This window comes from Rhinoraja longicauda, chromosome 23, assembly GCF_053455715.1.
Source record: "Rhinoraja longicauda isolate Sanriku21f chromosome 23, sRhiLon1.1, whole genome shotgun sequence".
In the NCBI taxonomy this organism is placed as follows: domain Eukaryota; kingdom Metazoa; phylum Chordata; class Chondrichthyes; order Rajiformes; family Arhynchobatidae; genus Rhinoraja; species Rhinoraja longicauda.
Genome location: NC_135975.1, coordinates 9387404 through 9399298, shown reverse-complemented (window position 1 = coordinate 9399298; position 11895 = coordinate 9387404). Strand labels below are relative to the sequence as shown.

The following is an 11895-nucleotide window of genomic DNA, read 5'->3' as shown; positions in this document are numbered from 1 at the left end:
ATATGAAGAGCCTAAAGCCCGGGGCAGATAGGGCAGGTAGTCAGACTCATTTTCTTAAGGTTGAAATGTCAAATACTAGAGAACATCGATTTGTGGTGAGAGGTGTAAAGTTTAAAGGAAATTTGCAGGGCATCTTTTTTTTATTCCGAGAATGGTGCTTGCTTGGAACACACTGTCAAGGGTGATGGTGGAAGCAGATACATCAGATGCATTTAGAGAGACACATGAACACGTAGGAGATGGAGGAATATAGACCATGAGCAAACAGATGGGTGGATTAATTTAAATAAGCATCATGTTCGGCACAGACCTCGTGGACTGAGAAACGTACTCCTGTGCTGTACTATTTTATGTTCTTATGCGTAGCAAGGAACTGCAGCAGCTGGTTTAAACCGAAGGTAGACACAAAAAGCTGGAGTAACTCAGCGGGACAGGCAGCATCTCTGGAAAGAAGGAATGGGTGATGTTTCGGGTCGAGACCCTTCTTCAGACTGGTTAGGGATGAGGGAAACGAGAGACATAGGCGATGATGTAGAGAGATAAAGAACAATGAATAAAAGATATACAAAAAAAGTAACAATGATAAAGGAAACATTGTTCTACAACCAAAAAATGGGCAATTCATGAGAATAAAGAAATTAATCCTGGAAGGTGGCAACACCTTGGAGGTTGATACCAATCACATAAGAATCTATTGAGTAGAATCCATTGCTCTTTGGCCATTAACGTCATCCATTTTAGACATTTCATCAGGGTTTAGTTTCTGATTGAACGTCTGATCGGAGGCCTGGACAAACGGGCGGTGCACTGCTTGCTGAGGCCGGTCTCCCTGGTCCTTTCACTCTTCGATCTTATCGAAACATATAAGATTATTAAGGGGTTGGACACGTTAGAGGCAGGAAATATGTTCCCAATGTTGGGGGAGTCCAGAACCAGGGGCCACAGTTTAAGAATAAGGGGTAGGCCATTTAGAACGGAGATGAGGAAAAACTTTTTCAGTCAAGAGAGTTGTAAATCTGTGGAATTCATTGCCTCAGAGGGCAGTGGAGGCCAATTCTCTGAATGCATTCAAGAGAGAGCTAGATAGAGCTCTTAAGGGTAGCGGAGTCAGGGGGTATGGGGAGAAGGCAGGAACGGGGTACTGATTGAGAATGATCAGCCATGATCACATTGAATGGTGGTGCTGGCTCGAAGGGCCGAATGGCCTACTCCTGCACCTATTGTCTATTGTTCACAATTTGGACGGTAAATGGGAAGGGCCAAGTGAGCTAAGGAAGTTTTGCAGAGTGCTTTGATATTCCTGAGGATGCTGCCGCAGGTGTCCGGCGTGGCGGGATATGTCCCATCTTTTCCCAAATGCACGGATGCCTTTCTTCTGCCAACTGTGCAGCAGAGCGTCCACTTCCATGAAGTCACTGATTGGGTCGTTCTTGCTGTAGAACATCAAGATGGGTGATGGGCATGGGTAATCCCTGAAGGTGTTGAATGCAGCTTTGTGGCGGCTGGTGATGTAATCCCTCAAGAGCCAGAAAACCGTGATCCTTTTGAGAAGCGGCTGCAGGAAGGGTGGAGCCATCATCTGTGAAACACCTGGAATGGGTACAAGAATACTCATCTCATGATTTAGTCTTATCATTGGTAGGCATCAAACAGAAGGCTGTACCAGCGAGGCGAGGCGATAAAACTATGAGACAGTCGACAGAACAACCCCGGCACGTAGCTGGTTGAGCTGCTGCCTCAAATTCAGCAACCAGAGTTCAACCCTCCTAACCTCAGCTATTGTTGGTGTGGGATTTGTACATGACTACTTGTGTTTCCTCACACATCCCAAAGATAACTGAATTGGCGACATTGGAAATTTCCCCAAGTGTGCAGATGAATAGTACAATCTGGGGGGGGGGGGGGGTAATGAGAATGTACGGAGAATAAGATGGGATAGGTGTAAACACATGCTGATGGTTGGTGTAGACTCAGCTATTCCTCTGTTAAAGTTGCAAGCACCCAATAGAGGAACCCATTGCCACAAGAGTGGTTGAGGCATTTAGCCGATGCACACAGAGGTATGCTGAATAGCAAAATAATGAGGGAAAGAATATAAAGTTGTTTGTGATAGGGCTAGATGGCATTGTGTAAAAGGAGGCTTGAGTGAAGTAAAACTGTCTGCTAGGGTCAGTGACTTCATTGCACACCGCCAGACCTCCCTACCTCATTGGCGATCTCCGACTATCCTTGATTGGACTTTACTGGCTTTATCTTGCACTAAACATTATTCAGGTTATTCCCTTTATCGTGTATCCTCACGCTGTGGATGGCTCGATTGTAATCATGCGTTGTCTTTCCGCTGACTGGTTCGCACGCAACAAAAGCTTTTCACTGTGCCTTGGTACACGTGACAAGAAACTAAACTAAACTAAACTAAAGATCTGATTTCCTGCATGTTCTGTCTTTGCCGTTATGTGGTGATGCGACTGACACTTCCTGGTGTGGGATGTTTTGCAATATTGAGGTCTTGAAGCTCTGTATCAATGCGGATCTCGACGAGCTTTGGACAGTTGATAAGTGGGCTTGTGCCCAATGGACAAGGTGGAGGGACCTCCACGGGGTCTGAGACTCGGAGAGCACACAGCACGAGAAATAAAAATAATTAACGCTCAGCCACCTATGAAATCTGGCATCTACGGTTGAGGAGGATGACACTGAATCAGAGGCTCGACTCCTAGATCACACTGGCTTGTGTCGTAAACACACAATCTCCCATTGGGAAATGCACTGTGCAGCATGAAATCATTTATTTATTTTGTTGTTAGGTATGGTGCATTCGAGAGTAATGCAGTTTTATCAGCATAGCTCTGAAAATGACAAAATCGGCAAAAAAACATATTTTAGTGCTCACCACACCAGCAGGGACTAATCTGATTTACAGTCACAGGAAAATACACTGAGCAACAGTTTAATTGGAGCAAACCAGTTGGTTTCTACACAAGTTATTTTTTCTCTCGGTGACAAATCCGTTCGGAGATTGGCCACAAAGTGAGTCAGCACAATCTGAACCCTGACCGATTGCAAGCAGCAGAATTCCATAATGTTAACATGAAAGTGGGCGATGTGAGATAGGAACCGGCAGAAATGTTCAGGGAACAAGGAAATAAGTGGGCGGGGTTGCAGATGTGACTCACATTGACCATCCCTTGCAAGCTTTAGCATCTGCTCTGCCAATTCCACCTGCACTGCATTGACTGGAACCAGTAACAACTCAATGTCATTCCTCACTTTCTTTGAAGGACAAGAGTAGCCCCTCACCTTTGGCCACGTGGTCCACACTTCCTACCACCAGGCTGTCGAAGATCTGCCCCACAATCCTGGCCTTGAAGTTTGAGTGGCGAGGAACGTTTCTTGAGTTCACGATCATTTCAGCGAAGATGAAGCCTCCGATGGAGAAGGCGTGAATGGCAAGGGGGCAGGAGGCGAAGGGTTCTCTTTGGAGCAGCTCCATCACCTGTAGAGCGTACGACATGCCCGAGTGCGGCCAGAGGAAATGCATGATGTTGCTTTCCACAACCAGGATATCGTAGCCGTAGGCGTAGTAAATCTGCCGGTACCGTTCCATGGCATGAGGCTTGGCTCCTAACCAGGGCAGCATGAGGAGCAGTGGCCTTTGGCATCCGGTCAGGTACTTGCTGCTGTTTCGGTAGAGCGTGATGGTATTCGACAGCCTGTTCATCCTCAAGGCTGGAGGAGCTGATTGTAGTCGTGATATTTCATCAGCCAGCTGAAGGGGATGATGGTGAGAAGACAAGGAAAGATTATATTAATTTATGCGTAGGAAGGAACTGCAGATGCCGGTTTAAACCAAAGGTAGACACAAAAAGCTGGAGTAACTCAGTGGGACAGGCAGCATCTCTTGAGAGAAGGAATGGGTGACCTTTTGGGTCGAGACCCTTCCTCGAGTCTGAAGAAGGGTCTCGATCCAAAACGTCACCCATTCCTTCTCTCCAGAGATGCTGCCTGTTCCGCTGAGTTACTCCAGCTTTTTGTGTCTTTCTATGATATCAATTTAGATTAGTTTAGTTTAGAGAAACAGGCCCTTCAGCCCACCGGGTCCGCACCAACCAGCGATCTCCGCATATTAATACTATCCTACACCTCGAGAGGAATATTTTTACATTTACCAAGCCAATTAACCTACAAACCCGTACGTCTTTGGAGTGTGGGAGGAAACCGAAGATCTCGTGGAAAACCCACGTGATCACGGGGAGAACGTACAAACTCCGTACAGACGGCACCCATAGTCGGGATCGAACACAGGTCTCCGGCGCTGTAAGGCAGCAACTCTACCGCTGCACCACTGTACCGCCCTGTAATGTGCATGGACATCACTGTGCACATTATTCCTGCCAAACCTTTCCTCTCGGAGACATTTCAAAGACAATCAGCACCCAACTGCTCCTAATGACCATTTATTTCATCCAAACCTAAACCCATTGAATGGCGCAGCATTCAATTTGCTTTCCAATGCTTAGGATCCCAGACCATAAAGTTCTGACTCAATAGAAGTCCTCCCACCTTGTTGACACTTAACATGCTACTAGTACTTACACAAAATCAATGCTCTATGGATTCATTACAGGAAAGGAATGGAAGCTTTGGAGAGGGTGCAGAGGAGGTTTACCAGAAAGGGGCTGCCTGGATTCGAGAGTTTCAGCTGCAGGGAGAGTTTGGATAGACTTGGATTGATTTCTCTAGAATGGCAGAGATTGAGGGGGACACTTGATAGAATGATATAAAATTATGAGAAGCATAAATCAGGTAGACAGTCAGAACCTTTTTTGGGGGGTGGAAATATCCAACACTAGAGGGCATAGCTATAAGAAGAGATGGAAAAGTTTAAAGGAGATATGCGGGGCAAGTTTCTTTTATTACACAGGGGGTGGTGGGGGCCTGGAATGCATTGCCAGGGGTGGTGGTGGGGGCAGAAATCATAGTGGCGTTTAAGAGGCTTTTGGGTAGACACGGAAGTGCAGGGAAGAAAGGGATATGGATCATGTGCAAGCAGATGAGATCAGTTCCGCTAGGCGCCATGTTCAGCACAAACATTGTGGGCCGAAGGGTCTGTTCCTGTGCCGCACTGTTCTGTATTTTATGATTCACTCACCAGCCTCCATCACTTACCTCAACTGAAGTTACAAGATGTTATATAGACAATAGACAATAGGTGCAGGAGTAGGCCATTCGGTCCTTCGAGCCAGCACCGCCATTCAATGTGATAATGGCTGATCATTCTCAATCAGTACCCCGTTCCTGCCTTCTCCCTGTACCCCCTGACTCCGCTATCCTTAAGAGCTCTACCTAGCTCTCTCTTGAATGCATTCAGAGAATTGGCCTCCACTGCCTTCTGAGGCAGAGAATTCCACAGGTTCACAACTCTCTGACTGAAAAAGTTTTTCCTCATCTCCGTTCTAAATGGCCTACCCCTTATTCTTAAACTGTGGCCCCTGGTTCTGTTCACTAACTGCTGTGATACAGCCTTTGTGTCGACACAGCCCAATGTAGGACATCACAGCAGCATTGTGAAGTCACCAACTAGCGACCCAACCACATTCCCTGAAACTACCAAGCAGTAAAGGTAAAGCCACTCTCCTCAATGTCATCAACCCATTAATGATTGGTTCGTGGTTCCATGATTTCGTTTTTAAAAAAAATTACAGCATGTAAACAAGGATCTTCGCCCTACCGATTCCACGCCGACCATTGATCACATGTTCACACTAGTTCTATGTTATCCCACTTTCTCATCCACTCCCTGCACACTAGAGGCAATTTACAGAGGGCCAATTAACCTCCAAACCCGCACATATTCAGCATGTGGGAGGAAACCGGAGAACCTGGAGAAAACCCACGCAGGAAGCTATAGAAGCAGATACAATTACAATTTCCAATGGACATTTGCACAGATTAATGAATAACAAGGGTTTAGAGGGGTATGGGCCAAATAAAGACAAATGGATTAGCCCAGTATTGTACTTTAGCATTTTATCATACTACTCCAGATTGCATTACAATTTTTGCACTGTTCTGTTGTTTTTCATTCATCGCTTTATTAATTGTTGTATTTTCTGTGAGCATCATCCACATTAGGAATTCCATTGCACTCAGGTAATCTGAACCTGAAATTAGCACGTCCCCCTGTGGAAAGGAGCTGCAATACCTCAATTTCCTTACTGAGCACTGCTCAAATTGTGGTCTCCTCTACACAAGAGAAGTAAAACACAGGTTCTTTGATCAATCTTCTGCACCTCCATTCCATCCACATATATGACCGCAATCTCCTGGTTGTTTCTATTGCAACGCACTGTTGCTTCCATTGCTCAGCATTAGCTCACTGAGGGCACAGCCTGGTCCATCACGAGCACAACCCACTCCACCGTTAAAAGCATCCTCAGGACGGCAGCATCTATCAACAGGGATCCCCACCATCTGGGAAATGCCATCTTCTCGCTGCCACCGTTGGGCAGAGGCACAGAAGCCTGAAGTCCCACACCACCATGTTCAGGAACAGCTACTTTCCTCCAACCATCAGATTCTTGAACCGTCCTGCACAACCTCAGCAACGGAAAACCAGACACCATCAGTTGCACTATCATAGACTTGTTTATAATTGTGTTTTTGCACTAATGTCATGCTTTGCAGTCTTTTTTCCTTTTCACTGTCTTACACAGTTTAATATAATTTTATGTAAAATGTATGTTTTTTGTGCTGTCTGAGTCTACATGCCTGTATCGTTGATCCAAGCCTGTATCTCTCCTTATCTGTGCATAAACTCGACTTGACTGGGCTTTTGGTTTGATGTTTCACTGTTTCTGGAGTCAACGGTCAGCAAAACCCTTCCAAGTCAGAGTCACTGCAACTATTAGTGGTGGTTCAGTTCCTCTGGACCCTTTGTTTGTCCCACTAATGCCCCATTTTCATTTAATCTAGAGGAATAGATTGGGCAGATGCACAGAATCTCTTGCCCAGAATAGGGGAAATCGAGGACCAGAGGACCTAGGTTCAAGGTGAAGGGGAAAAGATTTAATAGGAATCTGAGGGGTAACCTTTCCACACAAAGGGTGGTGGGTGTATGGAACAAGCTGTCAGAGGAGGTATTTAATGCTTGGGACTATCCCAACGTTTAAGAAACAGTTGGACAGGTACATGGATAGGACAGGTTTGGAGGGATATGGAATAAGCACAGGCAGGTGGGACTAGTGTAGCTGAGACATGTTGGCCGGTATGGGCAAGTTGGGCCGAAGGGCCTGTTTCCACACTGTATCACTCTATGACTCTCCAGCTTTCCACTTTGTCAGACACCTTCTTTCCTTCCTCTAAACATAAACGCTATAACACTTCTATGTCTGAAAAAGGCCAGCAGCCTGAAAGGTTATCTCGGATTCTCTTTCACATTACTGCCAGTTTTATAGAGTCCTTCTGTCATTTTGATTATTATTTCAGATGAATGTTCTGGCAGGTCAAAGAGAATCAATATCTCTGTCCTGTCACAGGGCAACCAAGGCTATTTCTCAAACTGGCAGAGCAAAATGCAAGTAATATTAGCACTGATTATCTCAACAGGTATATCACTGGGCCTTTATCATAGGTGGATGCCACAGGTACCATCTCAGGGCCACACTGAGCTGATTCTGTGACTGCATGGCCACCTTCTACTGAGGGTCTACCTGTCCCTTTCATCCCACTGAATACTTTAGCAACAAAGTCACAAACGTCTCCGATCCATCTTCCTTAGAGATGCTGCCTGAGCTGCTGTTACTCCAGCACTTTGTCCTTTTGTGTAAACCAGCATCTGCAGTTCCTTGTACATATACACATGTACATAGCACAGCGGTAGAGTTGCTGCTTTACAGCGAATGCAGTGCCGGAGACTCAGGTTCGATCCAGACTACGGGTGCTGCACTGTAAGGAGTTTGTACGTTCTCCCCGTGACCTGCGTGGGTTTTCTCCGAGATCTTCGGTTTCCTCCCACACTCCAAAGACGTACAGGTATGTAGGTTAATTGGCTGGGTAAAATGTAAAAATTGTCCCTAGTGGGTGTAGGATAGTGTTAATGTGCGGGGATCGCTGGGCGGCACGGACTTGGTGGGCCGAAAAGGCCTGTTTCCGGCTGTATATATATGATATGATATGATATGATACTGCATTTGCTGTTCCCAGTTAAACATTCCACTGCCATGATGAACTTGTACATTATTTCTGAAGATTAGGCCTCGTCTTCATATTATTCATCACTTTCCATGCAGGTATCTATCTATCCACTATTGTTATAATTAGAACAACAACCCTGCCTTGTGGAGATCTTAAATAGTTCTGCTGTTTAAATAACTTTTAAGTAGAGTCACTGTTTGTAATGTGGGAAACAGCAGATCGAGTGTGAAAAGCAACCTCTTGTATGTAATCTCTGCCCCCAACACAACATCTCACACACACATCTACTCACAAGCACATCCACCCATGCACAAGTAATGACAGAGAGAGATGTAGTCCAAACATTATTTCATACAGCACAACATTTCTCTGTAAAGCGTCTTTGAGTGTTTGAAAAGCGCTATATAAATGTAATGCATTATTATTATTATTATTATTATAAGGAGGAATTCAATCAGAAAACACTTCAGATAGAATGTAGAATTGCCTCCTGGTAAATTACCAACCCATCTTTATCTGATTTGGATACTATCCAGGACTATCCAGGACACAGAAAAATAATAGCAATCCATCAGCCCTTTGAGCCTGCATTGCCTGCCATTCAATGCAATCATAGCTGAACCTCCACCGCAGAACTATAAAATATCTTATGTCTAGGAAAGAACTGCAGATGCTGGTTTCAATCAAAGATGGACATAAAATGCTGGAGTAAATTAGTGAGGCAGGCAGCATCTCTGGAGAGAAGGAATGGGTGACGTTTCGGGTCGAGACCCTTCTTCAGGGTAGGCCATTTAGAACGGAGATGAGGAAGAACTTTTTCAGTCAGAGAGTGGTGAAGGTGTGGAATTCTTTGCCTCAGAAGGCAGTGGAGGCCAGTTCGTTGGATGCTTTCAAGAGAGAGCTGGATAGAGCTCTTAAGGATAGCGGAGTGAGGGGGTATGGGGAGAAGGCAGGAACGGGGTACTGATTGAGAATGATCAGCCATGATCGCATTGAATGGCGGTGCTGGCTCGAAGGGCTGAATGGCCTACTCCTGCACCTATTGTCTATTGTCTATTGTCTATTCAGATATAAAATATCAGTTGTTTTGCCAAATACAATTTTCCTTCCGTCAATGCAGGTTTAATTTGTCCAATCCCATTGAAGGGTATTTCCCCTGCTTCGGATGTTAAACTAGCTGTTCTGTGTGTATTCTTGTTTTCTGTATTTTTATAAATCAGCGAGTAATATTGTTACCTCCAGGTTGAAAGAACAGTTTGGATGATGACAACCAATACATCAATATTCAGGAAATAAATTCTTGCCTAATCTGCTCCAATTCCTCCTCTTAGCTCGAATCTCCAACCTTGTAACCCTTCAAGATGTTTCCAATCCACTCACTCTATCTTTGTGATTCTCCCAGAATATAACTGCAGCCAGGAATTTCTGCTACCCAAACCCAAAAGCTCTCAAATTACCTCCCTAAGCTTCTCCACCTGTCTATTCCACAAGAAACTCCACAAAAAAAAAACTTCCAGCAACTCTGTTGACCATCTGCACTAATATCCCTTTAGGTCTTGTTGTGAAGTGCCTGTGGCCTGACCTGAAATATTTGCTATAAAAATGAGTTAGCTCAATAGTCATGGAGATTGATTTAATTTAACTCAATCTTGAATTAAATTAATGTGGAGATTATCTAGATTCTTGATTAGTAATTGCGTCAAAGGTTACAAGGAGAAGGCAAGAGAATTGAGTTGAGAGGGAAAAAGAGATCAGTTCTGATGGAATGGTGGAGCAGACTCGATGGGCTTAATGGCCTAATTCTTTCCAAATGTTATGGAGAGACTTTGAAACATGAACTCCAAAACAGATGAGTGCCTGGACCAACATTTGGTCTGAAACAATGGGGGGGAAGTCAATCTGGAATCCCCCCCCCTTCCTGGGGATTCAAGCAGGAACAGCACGCAGGGTGAGAGGTTCCCAGTTTCCCTTGTGGCAGGATGTGTAGATCCCTCCCTGCCCACATCAGAACAAGAACTCACCCCGGACGCTGAAGGGAGCCCGACAAAGTGGTCGGGGGATAGTCGGAGCTCTCTGCTCCCCTTAGGGGACATGTGCCAATGCTTGGCCGCAGCTCAGGGGCTTCTACGCTGGCGCAGAAACCCCCCCACCCCCCCCCCCCCCCAACTGGTCCCACTCCTGCGGGGAGAGGCGCCAGTTTGGAGAGGATACAGACGATACAGGGCACAGAGGGGGAGAGGATACGGGGTAGGAGTGGGAACTGGGGAGAGGAGGAGGGTGGGTGGGTGGGGAGAGGAGGAGGGTGGGTGGGGAGAGGAGGAGGAGAGAAGGTGGGGAGAGGGTGGGGAGAGGAGGCCGGGGTGCGGAGAGGCACAGAGGGGGAGAGGATACAGGGTAGGAGTGGGAACTGGGGAGAGGAGGAGGGTGGGTGGGGAGAGGGGGAGGGAGGGAGGGTGGGGAGAGGGGGAGGGAGGGTGGGGAGAGGAGGAGGGAGGGTGGGGAGAGGAGGAGGAGGGTGGGGAGAGGAAGAGGAGGGTGTGGAGGGGAGGAGGGTGGGTGGGGAGAGGAGGAGGGTGGGTGGGGAGAGGAGGAGGAGGGTGGGGAGAGGAAGAGGAGGGTGGGGAGAGGAGGAGGGAGGGTGGGTGGGGAGAGGGGGAGGGTGGGTGGGGAGAGGAGGAGGGTGGGTGGGGAGAGGAGGAGGGAGGGTGGGGAGAGGGGGAGGGTGGGTGGGGAGATGAGGAGGGGAGGGTGGGGAGCCGAGCTGGGGGGACGTGGCTGGAGATGGATACATATTTGAGTCTGGTTTATATTTGTCCACGTCAGTCAGGCTCCGGGAAAGAAAGCGAAGTGGTTTTAACTCTGACAAACAACTCTCAACGCAGGAACAGACGGAAGCAGGAAAGGAAAGGGAGTCGGTCAGGAGAAACGAGAGATACAGTCAGTGGAGCAACGAAGCAGCTCCTGGGCAGAGCAAGGTGGAGGTGTTGGAGGTGTACAGGAGGGAGAAGGAGGCACTGATGCTGGGAAATCCGTTCAGTGTGACAGCCACAAGTATTTAGTGGGGAGCCACTTACCTCCCGACGTGGAGGCGATACCCCTGTCGAGAAGAGCATGATGGGTTCAAGTCAGTTTGATGCAACAGGCGGGGCCGAACATTGACACACCAGGAAGCGTCTCCAAAGCACAGTGGCTGATTGTTATCAGGTCCATCGCTAACCGGGCTTCAAACAACAAAAGAAAATCAATTGAAGTAATCTAGTTTTGAAAGTAAGTGAACATTCAGGGAAACCCATTCTCTCTCCAATGTGATCACTGATGAGACACTTCTTTCTCGAACACGCATATCGTGCACATTCTCTTATTTATCTTAAACGATCTCATGATGCAGATTTATTCACAAAAATGCTGGAGTAACTCAGCAGGTCAGGCAGCATCTCAGGAGAGAAGGAATGGGTGACGTTTCGGGTCGAGACCCTTCTTCAGACTGATACATCTCTCCAATGCTCACTGTATGTGTAAAATATCTCCTCTCTAAAGCTCTCGTGTCTTACATGCTCTTATCTCTCTCTGTTAAAGAATCAGCATGCACAGAATGAATGAATGAATGAATGAATGGATGAATGAATGAATGAATGAATGAATGAATGAATGAATGAATAGGTTTATTGGCCAAGTATGTGCACATACAAGGAATGTGCC

At 46.6% G+C, this 11895-nt stretch overlaps 1 protein-coding gene across 1 annotated transcript; it reads right to left on the bottom strand.

The window, feature by feature from the left end:
* Positions 1-1231: 1231 nt before the first annotated feature.
* LOC144605129 (transmembrane protein 53-A) lies at positions 1232-11309 on the bottom strand. The gene is made up of 3 exons (XM_078420200.1): positions 11271-11309; positions 3301-3769; positions 1232-1590 (listed from the first exon to the last, which is right to left on the bottom strand). Exons 1-3 carry the CDS (start codon positions 11307-11309, stop codon positions 1232-1234), a joined length of 867 nt encoding a protein of 288 aa, XP_078276326.1.
* Positions 11310-11895: the final 586 nt, after the last annotated feature.